Below are 15,317 nucleotides of genomic sequence, written 5' to 3' on the forward strand. Positions count from 1 at the left end.
TGTAATCCCAGCACTTTGGGAGGCTGAGGCGGGTGGATGACTTAAAGTCAGCAGTTCAAGACCAGCCTGGCCAACATGGTGAAACCCTGTCTCTACTAAAAACAAAAAATTAGCTGAGCATGGTGATGCACACTTGTAATTTCAGCTACTCAGGAGGCTGAGGCACAAGAATCGCTTGAACCTGAGTGTTGGAGGTTGCAGTGAGCTGAAATCGTGCCTCTGCACTCCAGCCTGGGTGACAGAGTGAGACTCTGTCTCCAGAAAAATAAACAAATACAATTTCACATTTATGTTATTTTTCTACTTATGGAAATAAGTAGAGAAATAAAATGAAGAAGGCACAAAGGGGAGCTGGGTGTAGATTTCATGTCTATAGTATACCAATATTCCATCCAGAGGCATCTGCAACAAAACAGTACTAGCCTTAGGTCACACATCTCACATTTGTATACTGTGAGTACAAAAATATGACAGAGTACCTGAGGACTTGAGGCTGAGTTAGCAAAACAAAATGTGTCACCCTCTCTGTCCATCTTTCTCTCAGTATTCACAATATTTAAAATGTGGCTTCTTAGAACAATTTCAAATTTCACATAAATGTTTCCCCAGATGGCTTCTTCAGACCCTGTAAGGGATCTGTGGACATACTCTGTGAGTCGTGTGTGTCCTTTACGGTTTTTAGTTCAGTGATTTCATTACGATTAAAAATATTTAGGATTTTCTAGATGCCAACCTCGAGACTGAGTCATTTACATTTACTGCCTAGATTTGTTGTTTTGATTGTGTTGGCATTGGCTAATTTGTCACTTAGAGGGATAATATTACTTTGTAATGCAGTTTTTCCTCTTATGCAGGTCCACTGGCAAAGTCTTGAAGGTACATCTCTATGCCAGTTGAGATGAATTTAGTATTTTTACACATTTTAAAGCATTATGAGTGGAATTTGAGTTTTGTCCAAACAGATCTGCCTAAGCTTAAAGCTTATCTCTGGTTATTTAATGAATAATCCATTACATCTACATTTCTCTTCTTTTTACACATTAAGGACAGCGACAGTCCTGAGTTTCCTTTTTCCCTGTTGGTTTATGGCTGCGTGCCAAAAAGGTGGCACCATCATGGCAGATTGGAGGCATCTGTCATTTTCTAGGTTCTCACCTGTAATGGAAATCTCCTAGAGTTAGTGCTTTGTTTACTAGATGTTAGAGTATGCTAGCACCTGTTGATAAATTTTCTTCAGGGTCTGTTAGGTAATACTGTTAAAAATAAAGTTAGTTAAAAACACCTTTCCACCACTAGAATGAATTTGTAATATTTCTATGTTTGTGGTTTTTTAGATTAACTTCATCTACCTTGCCAAGAGCACAAAAAAAACCATGCTAACTTTAACTTTGGTATGTGCAATTACATTCCTCCTTGTTTGCAGTGGAACATTTTTTCCATATAGCTCCAATCCTGCTAATCCGAAGCCAAAGAGAGTGTTTCTTCAGGTGAGCAGTTTTGCATGAGCTGTTTGAGATCTGGAAAGGAAGCCTTGTGTGTTGGGAGCTTCAGTAGTGAATAGCAAGCGCAACTGACTTTTCTGCTGTTGACCTATTTAGTCATACTCACCTTTTTTGTGTATAAGGCAGTGAGGAGAAGACTGACTGTCAAGAGGCATTCTTACCAGCTAGACATATATCTCCCAGGAGACTGAATTGGAAATGTTTGCTTATTTTTATTACTATTCAAATTATAAAACTGCATCTATTTGGAAAAACAGGAGCAAATATTTATTACGGAATAATGAGTTTTTAGAAATACAGATTGTAAAAATGTATACAGGCTGAGTAAAATCTAAACTGTCAACTGGCAAAATAAAATTGATATTTAGAAATGCTAGTAAAATTAATCTTAAGTAACATTCAAAGTGATATGTGATAGTGAAACTATAACTTAGAAAGGGTTTAATAAAGTGAGTTTTAGGACTTACTTTCTTTTTTCTTTTTTTAAAATGGAGTCTTGGTCTGTTGCCCAGGCTAGAGTGCAGTGGAACGATCTTGGCTCACTGCAACCTGTGCCTCCTCGGTTCAAGTGATTCTCCTGCCTCAGACTCCCAAGTAGCTGGTATTACAGGCGCTCGCCACCATGCCTGGCTAATTTTTGTATTTTTAGTGGAGACAGGGTTTCACTTTGTTGGCCAGGCTGTTCTTGAATTCCTGACCTCAGGTGATCCGCCCACCTTGGCCTCCCAAAGTGCTTGGGATTACAGGTGTGAGCCACCACGCCTGGCCAGTTTGAGGACTTACTTTAGATCTCAACTTTTTCTTCAAATTTTTTAGACCTGGTACTATAAAGCAGTAAGCCTCAATTCTAGTCATCTCTGTTAGAGATGGCTAAATTGTTAGTTTTTCTAAATTGTTTTTAAAAGTTTTCATACTACACAAATTATCTTATGCCTTATACCCATCCCTTTCTCATGATTGTGAACACATACTAATATACTATGTATTTTGCATAATTCTTATTTGTATTTTATCCTCTCTAAGTGAAAGATCCTGCTTCAAGATAACATATACCCTTAAGGGCAAGAGTCACATCTAACCTAATCTAGCCAAACAGAAATGCCAGAGGAATTATACCTAGATAATTATTCAAGGACTTAAAAATTAAAAATACTTGAACTTAGGAGGTTTTGAAAAGGGGCCAAATAACAATTCCTTGTTATAGTCCTGAAGGACACTGTGATAAATTTTATGTGAGATTTTACAATTTGTAAAGAACAGATTTGTTTTTTAAGGAGGTTCAGTGTGTTTTTCATAATGTATTAAGTTTTATAATTATGTCAGTAATACTTAGGAAAAGCTGGATTTTTATTTTTAAAAAGTCATTTTCTGATTTGTTTGGGGGTTCTCTTCCACTGTGCCAGAAGTTGGCAAACTTTTCCTGTAAAGGACAAGATAATATTTTGGGCTTTGTCAGCAGTACAGTCTGTTGCAGTGAAACAGAGCGAAAGCAGCAATAGAGTATACCCAAACAAATGAGTGTGGCCATGTTCAAATAACGGTTTGTATATAAAAACAGTCAGTGGACAGTTTGCCCTGTTGGCTGCAGTTTGCCGGCTCCTGCCCTATGCAGTGTTTTTTTTTTTTTTTTTTTTCCTGATTGGTATTCTTCAGGCTGGTTTCTGCCGTGAATAAAGTTATTTCAAATGGAGCACGGTGCCTTTTCATAGAATTCTGTTAGGCACAAGGCTGTCATCTAGTGGTGAGCTGCAATTCCCACTTTTCTCTGCACATGAATTAGCTTCATAAAACACTAATAGGGAAATGAGTGTATGTATATATGTGCTTAGGATGTATTTGTTTTAAATCCTTATCTAAAAGCAGCTCTAACATTAACGTCTTTTAAGTCTGAAACAGTAAGTTTCAAAAAAATTTATAGGAAACCTAAATATATTTGGAAGATATAATAAAACAATAATCTATATATCTATTTTCCAGTTTAAAATAAAGAACCCTAGCAGTACCTTAGAAACTCTCAGTGTCTTATTCACTTGCTCCATATCCACATCATTTCTTGGTATTGTCATACTCCATTTTTGTAATCTGGGGTGGGAATGTGGGTATACTAGTTGAAACAGTTTTTTCACTAGTCTTGTTTTTTTTTCAGCATATGACTAGAACATTCCATGACTTGGAAGGAAATGCAGTTAAACGGGACTCTGGAATATGGATCAATGGGTTTGATTATACTGGAATTTCTCACATAACCCCTCACATTCCTGAGATCAATGATAGTATCCGAGCTCACTGTGAGGAGAATGCACCTCTTTGTGGTTTTCCTTGGTATCTTCCAGTGCACTTTCTGATCAGGTTGGTTCATTATTTTTCTGCTTAAGGTTAGTTTGTTCTCAAGTCTTGTCACCATATCAGTACTCTTATTTAAACTGTCATCCTTTAATATACAAGTTCAGTGCTGTTTGTACTATTTTTTCTATCATTATGAAACTTGTTTTTTTTTTTAGTGGAATAAAGCACTCAGAAGAGTAGTTTTGCTTTTTCAAATTTTAAAAATCTTTTCTCTAGAAACCTGAGTGGTTAGAAAAGGTGGCCCTTCTAACTAATATAATAGCCAGTAAGCATCTATCTCAAAAATTGTGGCCGGGCACGGTGGCTCATGCCTGTAATCCCAGCACTTTGGGAGGCCGAGGCAGGTGGATCACCTGAGGTCGGGAGTTCGAGACCAGCCTGACAAACCTGGAGAAACCGTGTCTCTACTAAAAATATAAAATTAGCCAGGCATGGTGGTGCATGCCTGTAATCCCAGCTACTCGGGAGGCTGAGGCAGGGGAATTGCTTGAACCCGGGAGGTGGAGGTTGCGGTGAGCCGATATCACGCCATTGCACTCCAGCCTGGGCAACAAAAGCAAAACTCTGTCTCTCAAAAAAAAAAAAATTGTTTTCTCTGGGAAGATTTTATAGCTTGGCAGTGAAGGACTGGACGAGGAGAAATAGGATGGGTAGTGGAATCAAGATCACCTAGGTTACTCCTTTGTTCTTAATACTGGGAAGGTTTTATTATAAAATAACCTAAGTTTATTGGAGTTGGCATTGCTTATCATGTCTGTTAGTTTATTTTCATACCCCAAAATGTGTTCATATATGCTGAACAGTTCTGTGAGTTGCAGATAGCCATCAAATAATAAAGCACCCTAAATATTGAAGCGTCCTTTCTAAATAGGAAAAACTGGTATCTTCCTGCCCCAGAAGTTTCTCCAAGAAATCCTCCTCATTTCCGACTCATATCCAAAGAACAGACACCTTGGGATTCTATAAAATTGACTTTCGAAGCAACAGGTAAGTCATATAATAGGTTTTTCTCCCCTCCTTTATTTCTTAAACTTGTTAATAAGTGGCATGTATGTTTTTCCCTCAGATATATCACAGGAACCAGCAACTTAGGAAGAGCCTGTGGTGTTTCTAAAATCAATTGAAGCTGGTTATGACTTTTTTTTTTTTTTTTTTTTTTTCCTGAGATGGAGTCTCGCTCTGTCACCCAGGCTAGAGTGCAGTGGTACGATCTCGGCTCACTGCAACCTCCGCCTCCTGGGTTCAAGTGATTCTCCCGCCTCAGCCTCCTGAGTATTTGGGATTACAGGTGTGTGCCACCATGCCTGGCTAATTTTTGTATTTTTAGTAGAGACAGGGTTTCACCATGTTGGTCAGGCTGGTCTTGAACTCCTGACCTCATGGTCTGCCTGCCTCAGCCTCCCAAAATGCTGGGATTACAGGTATGAGCCACCACGCCCGGCCGAAGCTGGTTATGATTTCTTAACAAAAATTTAATAGGCCAGGCATGGTGGCTCATGCTTGCTACTCAGGAGGCTGAGGTAGGAGGATTGCTTGAGCCTAGGAGTTCAAGACCAGCCAGGGCAACATAGTGACATCCCGTCTCTACAAAATTAAAAAAAAAAATTAGCTGGGCATGTTGGTGCATGCCTGTAGTCCCGGCTACTTGAGAACTTGAGAGGCTGAGCTGGGAGAATCACTTGAGCCCAGGAGGTCAAGGCTGATAGCACCACTGCATTCCACCCTGGGTGACAGAGCAAGACCCTGTCTCAAAAATAAAAATTATTTTTATTTTTTGGAGCAAGGTTAGGTTTACAGAAAAATTAAGTAGAAATTATAGAGTTCTTGTATCCTGCCCACCGATTTTCCTCTATTAATGTCTTGCATTAGTATGGTGCATTTGTTAAAACTGATGCACCAGTTTTAACATTGATATATTATTATTAATTGAAGCCTGTTGTTCCCACTCGGGTTCATTCTTCGTGTTGTGTAGTTCTGTGGGTATTGAAAAATGCGTGATGCCATGTATCTACCATTACAGTATCATACAGAATAGATTTACCATCTAGAAATGCCCTGTGCTTCACCTATTTATCTCTCTTTTCTTCCCACTCTCCCTAGCAACCATTGGTCTTTTAATTATCTCTGTAGCTTTGCCTTTTCCAGGTATCATATAGCTGGAATCATAGAGTATGTAGCCTTTTTCGACTGACTTCTTTCACTTAGAAGTATGCATTTAAGGGATCCTCCATATCTTTTTGTGACTTGATAGGCCATTTCTTTTTATTGCTGAATAATCTGTTGTGTAGATGTACAGCAGTTATCCATATTTGAATAAGGCTGCTATAAAGATTCCTGGGCAGGTTTTTGAACTCATTTGGGTAAATGCTTAGGAGTGTGATTGCTGGATATTATATATGGTAAGCCTATGTTTAGCTTTGTAAGAAACTGCCAAACTGTTCTTTCCATTGACTAATTTCTGTGTTCTTTTGCCCATACCACAACTGTCATGATCACTGTAATTATATAGTTAAGTTTTGAAGTTGGGTAATATCAGTCTTCCAACTCTTCTTCTCCAATATTGTGTTTTGTCTTTTGCCTTTCCATGTTAACTTTAGAATCAGTTTGTCAATATTCACAAAATAACTTGTTGGGGTTCTGATTGGGATTGTATTGAGTCTGTAGATCAAGTTGGGAAGAAATGATATTTTAACAATAATGGCTTTTCCTATCCATGTTGGAATATCCCTCCATTTATTATCTTGTTTGATTTCTTTCATCAGTTTTATAGTTTTCTTTATATAATCCTTATATATATTTTGTTAGATTTATTTTTAAGTAGTTATTTTTGGGGGTCCTAAATAATCATGTATTATTAATTTATTAATAAATTTATTAATAATTAATTATTAGTAAATGGTATTGTTCATTGATGGTATATAGGAAAGCAACTGACTTTCATATTATTAACCTTGTATCGTGCAACCTTGCTATAATCACTTATTAGATCTAGGAGTTTTTTTTTTTTTTTTTGGTTGATTCTTTAAGAAGACTTTCTTTTCTCTTTTTCTTTTTTTTTTTTTTTTTTTTGAGACAGAGTCTCACTCTGTCACCTAGGCTGGAGTGCAGTGGTATGATCTCGGCTCACTGCAACCTCTGCCTCCTGGGTTCAAGTGATTCTCCTGCCTCAGCCTCCCAAGTAGCTGGGATTACAGGCACACGCCACCACACCTGGCTAATTTTTGTATTTTTAGTAGAGACAGGGTTTCACCATGTTGGCCAGGCTGGTCTCAAACTCCTGACCTTGTGATCTGCCTGCCTCAGCCTCTCAAAGTGCTGGGATTACAGGCGTGAGCCACCGCGCCCAGACTATTCTTTTAAGATTCTCTAAATAGACGATCTTATAATCTGCAGACAGTTTTATTTCTTCCTTCCTAATATCTATAATTTTTATTCCACTTCTTGACTTGTTACATTATCTGGGACTTCTAGTTTGATTTTGACAAGGCGTCGTGAGAGGGGACATTTTTGCCTTGTTCCTGATCTGGGCAAGCTTCTGGTTTCTTACCACTGAGTATGTTGTTAGCTATACGTTTTTTGGCAGATGTTTTTTATGAGACTGAGGAAGTTCCCTCTATTCCTAGTTTACTGAGAGTTTTTATCATGAATGGGTCTTGGATTTTGTCAGTTGCTTTTCCTGCATATATTGATATGGGCATGTGATTTTTCTTGTTTAGCCTTTTGATGTAATAGATGACATTAATTGATTTTCAAGTGTTGGACTGCTTTGCATACCTGAGATAAATCCTACTTGGTTATGGTGTATAAAACCTTTTATGCATCGTTGATTTGATTTACTAATATTTTGTTAAGGATTTTTGCATCTGTGTTCATGATACATACTGGTTTATAGTTTTCTTGTATTGTTGTTGTCTAGCTTTGGTATTAGGATAATGCTGGACTCATAGGATGGGTTAAGAAGTATTCCCTCTGCTTCTGTCTTCTGAAAAGCTTTGTAGAGAATTAGTATAATTCCTTCCTTAAATGTTTGGTAGAATTCACCTATGAACCCCTGTAGGCTTGGTAGGTTCTTTTTCTGTGTTGGAAGGTTATTAATTATTGATTCACTCTTTAATAGATATAGGCCTGTTCAGGTTGTCTGTTTCTTATGGTGTGAACTTTGGCAGACTGTGTCTTTTAAAGAATTGGTTAATTTTATCTAGGTTATCAGATTTATGGGAACATAATTTGTCTATAATATTCCTTAATTATCCTTTTAATGTTCATGGGATCTGTAGTGATGTCCCCTCTTTCATTTCTCATATTAGTAATTTACATCTTTTCTTTTTTTCTCTGCCTGGCTGAAGGCTTTTCAATTTTATTGATCTTTTCTAAGAACTAGCTTTTGATTATAGTTGATTTTCTCTATTGAGTTCTGTTCTAGTTATTTCTTCTGTTTACTTTGGATTTAATTTGTTCTTCCTTTTTTAGTTTATTAAGGTGGAAGCTTAGATTATTGATTTTAAATCATCTTTTCTAATATATGCATTCATTGCTATAAGTTTCCTTCTAAGCACTGCTTATGTTCCATGCCACAAATTTTAAGTTGAATTTTCATTTTAATTTAGTTTCAAGTATTTAAAAATTTTTTCGAGACTTCTTTTTTGACCCATTTGTTATATAGAAGTGTGTTCTTTAATCTCCAAATAATTTGATTTTTCAGCTATTTTTCTGATAGTTGATTTCTAGTTTAATTTCATTGTGGTCTGAGAGCATACTTTGTATGAATTCTATTCTAAATCTGTTAAGGTGTGCTTTATGATACAGGATGTGGTCTCTCTTGATGAATGTTCCATTTCAAGCAGTATGCTTGAAAATAATGTGCATACTGTTGCTGTTGGAAGAAGGCTTTATGAATGTCAGTTAGATCTAATCGATTGATGATGATGTTCAGTTCAATTATATTTTTACTGATTTTCTGCCTATTGAATTTTTCAGTGATGGAGGGGTGTTGAAGTCTCTGACTGTAATTGTGAATTTGTCTTTCTCCTTTAGTTGTATGAGTTTGCCAACTATTTTGACACTTTATTGTTAGCTACATACAAATTAAAGATTGTTATGTCTTCTTAGAGAACTGACCCTTCATCATTATGCATTGCCCCTCTTTATCCCTGCTAATTTTCCTTGCTTTAAAAGTCAGCTTTATCTAAAATTAATATTGCTTTCCTACTTTCTTTTGATTAGTGTTAGCGTGGTATAATGTTCTCCATCCACTGACTCTTAATCTATGTGTCTTCATAGTTAAAATGGGTTTTCTGTGGACAACACATAGTGGGGTCTTGTTTTTTGATCCACCCTGACACTCTATCTTTTAATTTGTATGTTTAGACATTGACATTCAAAGTGATTATTAATATAGTTGAATTAATAGCTACCATATTAGTTAACTATTTTCTATTTGTTGCCCTTGTTCTTTGTTCCTGTTTTTGTCTTCTACTTTTTTTCTGCCTTTAGTAGTTTTAATTGGACATTTTATATGATTTGGTTTTCTCTCCTTTCTTAGCATGTCAGTTACACTACTTTTTTTTTTTTAATCTTTTTTAGTGGCTGCCCTGTCGTTTGCAATACGCATTTACAGCTATGCAAGCCCACTTTTAAATAATACTATTCTGCATCACAGGGATTATAAATAACTTAATAATAACAAAATAATCCTAATTTCTCCATCCAGTCTCTTGTAACATTGCTAGCATTTATCTCTCTTATACAGAAGCGTGTGTGCACATATGCAGTATGTACACACAGTGCACACATATAAGTATACATAACCACATACATTGTTGCTATTATTTTGAAAAACTGTTATCTGTTAGATCAATTAAGAATAGGAAAAATGAGTTTTTATTTTGCCTCATTCCCTCTCTAGTGTGCTTTCTTTTGTTATATGAATATCTGAGTTTCTGACCTGTATTATACTTGAGCATTGTATATTATTCTTTTTTTTATATTCTTATCAATTATACTTATTTTAGTGGTTGCTATGGAGCTTGCAGTACGTCTGTCTTCAGATAACACTGTACTGCTTCATGGTAGTGCAGATACCTTATAACATAATATTCTCAATTCATCCCTCCCTGGGATTCTATAAAGTTGACCTTTTAAACAATAGGTAAGTCATATGACCATCTTTTTTTCCTGCTCCTTCACTTCTTAAACCTTTTAATAAGTTGCATGTGGTTTTTCTTACCCTATAGTTTAAGTCTTAAATTGACCAGCAATTTAGAAGCCTTACATTGTTTCTCAAAGAAGTTGAGACTGGTTATGATTTTTAAGAAGATTTACTGAAAAACTTTTAGTGTCAGATATTGGTTCACTGCCAGATCCAGTAGCATTTGGCCTGGCACGATGACTTTATCTTTTTTGGTACATTTTATTCCCTTTTCCATCTTTAAAACTAGTAGTTAGGTCTTCCAGCTTCTTAACTTATGTTTTGGCCTGTAAAACTTCTTTCTAGGATATTCTTTATGGTGCTGCCAGTTTATCTTTCAAATATCGATTTCATTATGTCACTTCCCTATTAAAAAACCTTTTATGGATTTCCTATTGCCTGGAGAGTAAGTTCAAATTCCTTAGCAAAGCATGTTAGGTCTTCAGTAGTCTGGACTTTGTATATATTTCAGGATTTTTTTCAGCACTCCCTTTGCACTGCATAGCCACATCCAACCCTTATTTGTGCCCAATACACACTCTTACTTCTGGTATGAGTGATACTCTCTTGGTACTACCTCCTACCCAGACTCTACCCTTCTCTTCTTGGCAAAATATGAAGATTTCTCTGCCCTCCTCTCCCATCATTTCCAATTAAGTGAGCAACTGCCATCCTCCCACTTCTTCCTCCCTTTGTATATATCTGTTGTAACACTGGCCATCTTGTATCACGATTATGTAGTTTATGTCTTTGTTTTCCTTTACAATTAAAGGGAGGCAGACATGAATGGGTTTTCATTTGTCTCTGTATTCTTGGCATCCAGTATAATCACTGGCACTTGATGGGTACTCAAGACGTGTTGAATTGTTAAATTTAGCAATTGTTTTTCTTTTAAAGCATTCTACTTGGGCTTAGTAGGGAGACAGATGCTTGAGAAAGGAGGAGGAGAAATGTCAAGACATATGACATTTTCTCATCTTCAAAAGCTGTAAAGAGTTTGTTTGCTTGTGAGGTGTTTTAAAAAGTGAGCAAACCAGGATGGTCTCTCCCTTTCTAATGTCTTTTTGGGAAGTACGATGGTTATTTTATGTGTCAACTTGGGTAGACCACAGCACCCAGGTATCTGGTCAAATGCTATCCTAGATGTTTCTGTGAAAATATTTTCTGGGTAAGATTAACGTGCAAATCACTGGACTTCGAGTAAAGCAGATTGCCCTCCATAATGCAAGTGAGCCTCATCCCGTCAGTGAAGGCCTTAAGAAAAAGACTGACCTTCCCCAAGGAGAGGGAATGGGGAATTCTGCTAGCAGACTGCCTTCAGTCTCATACTGTGACTTTTTTCTTCAGCCTGCCTGCCTATCCTTCAGATTTTGGACTTGCCAGCCTCAACAATCATGTAAGCCAGTTCCTTAAAATAAATCTCAATCAATCTCTCTCTCTCTCCTCTCTCTTGTCTCTGTACACATCCTGTTGGTTTCTCTGGAGAATGCTAATATAGGAAGTTCAACTGTTCCTGCAACTGTTCACTCTCTACTTTTTTTTCTGAGTACTCTTCCCCTGATAGAAAGTTGTCTGGGACTTTCATGAGTGAAAAGTATTTTTAAATATAACTTTTCCCCTTGCCTACTTTACTTTTTTCAAGGCCTAATTTACATACAATGAAATGTAAAGATCTTACACAGTTCAGTTAGTTTTGGTAAAAGCAGATATATACCCATGTAACCCTCATCTCTATGAAGATATAAAACATTTCCATCACCCCACAAAACTCAGTTGACGTGTCTTGTACCGAGTGGAATATTGGAGTCTCTTATTTGTGTGTTTATATATCTTCTATATGTCTCCTGTAGTTTTCTTTATAAAGTGGTTGCTATGTTATCTGATGCATAGATAGTCACAATTTTATGTCTTCGTTGTGAATTATGACTTTTAGTATTAAAAAGTGCCCCTTTTATATTTAATGCCTTTGCCTCGAATTCTGTGTTTTGAGAAATAAGATAGGACTTTTAAACAATTTCCACTTGCCTGAAATACCTTTGTTCATACCTTTATTTACCCTTTCTGTATCTCTCTGTATTCAGGAAACATACAGTATGTGATTGGGCTTGGCTTTGTAAGCCAAGTTGAAATTGTTTTTATTTTAGTGGGTAAGTTAGGTTTATTTACATTAATTTTTATTAGTCATACATTTGGCCTCAGTTGTCACAGTATTTTATAATTACATGTGTTGCTTTATTTGTTATATTCCTTTTTTCTATGAGGTGTCTTCTATGCTCTTTAAAACATTTATTTTCTGGCATTTATGAATATTTATATTTGTTTTAATTCTCTATTATTTTACTTGAACCCAGGAGGCAGAGGTTGCAGTGAGCTGAAATTGCGCCACTGCACTCCAGCCTGGGCCACAGAATGAGACTCCGTCTCAGAAAAAAAAAAAAAAAGGTATTGTTTTAACTCCCACCAATTAACCCATACAACAGCAATGCTTATTCTACTTTCCTCTTTCTCTCTCCCATTTTCCATCCAATTTTTGTTACAACATGTAACATTTGTATATTTGTCTTATATCTTCACCTTAGTGTTTTTGTAATACATTTGGATATATTAAAATCCTCAGTATAAGAAGTTTTTTTGGCCAGGTGTGGTGGCTCACTTTGGGGGTACTTTGGGAGGTTGAGGCAGGAGGATGGCTTGAGCCCAGGAGCTCGAGACCAGCCTGGGCAACACGGGGAGACCCCATCTCCACCAAAAAAAAAAAAAAAAAAAAAAAAAAAAAAAAAAAGGCCAGGTTTGTAGCATGCATCTGTAGTCCCAGCTACTTGGGAGGCTGAGGCAATAGGATTGCTCAAAACAAGGAAGTCAAGGCTGCAGTGGGCTGTGTTCATGCCACTGGACTCCAGCCTAGGTGATAGAGCAGTGGGCTGCTGTGTTCATGCCACTGCAGTCGACCCTAGGTGATAGAGCAGTGTGGGCTGTGTTCACGCCACTGCACTCCAGCCTAGATGATAGAGCAGTGGGCTGGCAGTGGGCTGTTCATGCCACTGCACTCCAACCTAGATGATAGAGCAGTGGGCTGTGTTCACGCCACTGCACTCGAACCTAGGTGATAGATAGAGCAAGACCCTGTCTCAAGAAAAAGTTCTTTTGCTGAAGTTTGTACAGTTATCTGTTGGTTGGATGAAACTTATTCTCTAGACTCTTTCTGAAGAAGGGCTCGTGAGTGCTCTGTTTCTGTATGGTTAAAATTGGTTTTCTATAATCCTGATAGTTGAAGGACAAGTTGGTGGACATAAAATCTTTGGTTCACGTTTTCCAGTATTGAGTTTTTAAAAATTGTTGTTCCATTGTTGCCTTGTTTTATCTATTGTTTTTGGGGTCTGATACCAATGTAATTTTTTTTGGTAAGTTATTTGATCAAACTTTTTATTGAAGACCTTGAAGATTTTTTTTTCTTTGAAATCTAATAGTTTTACTAGGTTATGTCTTGAAGTTGTTTGTTCTGTGTTAATATTCTAAGGTGCCTGGTAGTCTCTTTCAATGTGTAGATTCAGCTCTCTTTTTATTTCTGGAATGCTTTCTTGGATTACAGTTTTAAATATTAGTTCTGTTTCGTTGTTTGGTTTTCTTCTGGGGTACCAAATGAATATTTCTTTTTGACCTGCCTTCCATTTTTACCACTATCGCTAACCTTTTTTACTTTGCTTTTTCCCATTTTAATTTTCTTAGTATTTCTCCTGTCATTATGCCTGTTATTAAATTTTCCTTTGAATCTATTCTGTTGGGCATCTTGTAATTGTCTTCATTTCTAAGGTAATTTTGCCTTTTTCCTCCATTTCTTTTCTGACTCTAGTCAGTCCTTTTAATTCTTCCTTCTAGTAAGAATTTCTGATTCATGGTGGGGTTTTAAATATCCCCAAATGTTTGTATGGATATATTTGTAGTTGGAGAGTGATCATAACATTTTCTTCTGCTTCATGGTTGTTTCTTTTTTTTTCCAAGAGGAATGTTCTGATACTTTTTTTGGTAATAACTGTATGGATCTGTTTATCCTTTTCTTCCTCATTTTTGTGCTGTTTTGTAAGATTTCTAGCAATGGCTTCCTTTTCTGTCAGTGTAAGAAAGTCCATATTCTTTAGTAAGTTTGTGTTAGTGTGGATGAATAATATATATCTCTTTCAGCTTTTTTGACTGGATTTTTCTTGCAGGACCCTGAATTTTCTTTTGCTTCTTTTCATCTTCACCACCCAAATGCCAAAAGATTCCTCTTCTTTCTTTTTTGGTTTATTTTTCCCTGAGAAGCTTTGGTTTTGAAGACTGTTACTTCAATAATATACTTTTAAGTCCCTGCCCTGTAAACCTTTCTTTGACTGGACGCTATAGTAGTATTTTCAGATTTAGGGTGGACTTACTTGGTCTGCCACAAAGCCTTGCAGCAGAAGCAGGGTGGGCACAAGTGTGTGAGATTGCTCCCCTGAGATTTAAAAATTTATGGTTATTTCAAATGTGGGTATTCTCTGTCTTTAAGTTAGGCTGAGGGTGTGTTTTTGTTTAGTTTTATCTATTTTAGTTTTAGTTTGACTTCCACTGTCATCAGTTTCCTTGGAAGTTCCCAGTGATGACTAAATTTTCAGAACTGAGCTGATATTTTCCAGCTTGAAGGGAAAAACTAGCAAAACATATTTTAAGGTGCTACATGATCAACTCTGAAAATTACAACTCCATTCATAATGGCAGTCCTATTCAGTACTGTTACAGCACTTCGCAGTTTTGCCAACACTTCCATATCCTTTTTGTAATAAAATCCCCTCAATGAAGAAATTGTGACATAGATTAAATTCCTGATGTCATGCAGCAGTTAAGTGATAGGACCAACTTAACACAGGCTTTCTCATTTAGAGTCTGTGCCTTTTCTCCTATACCTCATTATTTAACCTTGTTGATTCACACTAACTGTCCAAACTGGTAAACCTCCATTAGTTTATAGTAAGTATATTTAAAGTCATACAGGCATGAACCTTTATGAAGTCTGGTTTGGATTGTGGGTTATTTTTTGATCCTTTTAAAAAGATTAACTGTTCTTTCTTTTACCTTACAGGACCAAGCCATATGTCCTTCTATGTTCGAGCCCACAAAGGGTCAACACTTTCTCAGTGGTCTCTTGGCAATGGCACCCCAGTCACAAGTAAAGGAGGAGACTACTTTGTCTTTTACTCCCATGGACTCCAGGCCTCTGCATGGCAGTTCTGGATAGAAGTGCAGGTGCCAATTTCCCAGCATTGTTT

The 15,317-nt window shown here is 36.8% G+C and overlaps 2 protein-coding genes across 5 annotated transcripts in view; one reads left to right on the forward strand and one right to left on the reverse strand.

The window, feature by feature from the left end:
• ERMP1 (endoplasmic reticulum metallopeptidase 1) overlaps positions 1 to 15,317 on the forward strand; it is a 54,766-nt gene that overhangs the window by 31,000 nt on the left and 8,449 nt on the right. For 2 of the 4 annotated variants that reach the window (XR_008509652.1, XM_009244460.4), the window contains exons 11-14: positions 1,335 to 1,487; positions 3,649 to 3,851; positions 4,720 to 4,835; positions 15,131 to 15,294. Coding sequence is in view for 1 of the 4 variants with exons in the window: in XM_009244460.4 (XP_009242735.3) it covers positions 1,335 to 1,487; positions 3,649 to 3,851; positions 4,720 to 4,835; positions 15,131 to 15,294 (636 nt within the window). In the remaining 3 variants the exon portion in view is untranslated. Of the gene's footprint in view, positions 1 to 1,334; positions 1,488 to 3,648; positions 3,852 to 4,719; positions 4,836 to 11,382; positions 11,432 to 15,130; positions 15,295 to 15,317 lie in introns of all 4 variants that reach the window. The other 2 variants (XR_008509654.2, XR_008509653.1) reach the window with 2 other exon arrangements.
• RIC1 (RIC1 homolog, RAB6A GEF complex partner 1) overlaps positions 1 to 15,317 on the reverse strand; it is a 175,228-nt gene that overhangs the window by 3,930 nt on the left and 155,981 nt on the right. The gene's annotated exons all lie outside the window — the stretch shown is intronic.

The sequence above is a fragment of the Pongo abelii genome, chromosome 13 (assembly GCF_028885655.2).
Source record: "Pongo abelii isolate AG06213 chromosome 13, NHGRI_mPonAbe1-v2.0_pri, whole genome shotgun sequence".
NCBI lineage: Eukaryota > Metazoa > Chordata > Mammalia > Primates > Hominidae > Pongo > Pongo abelii.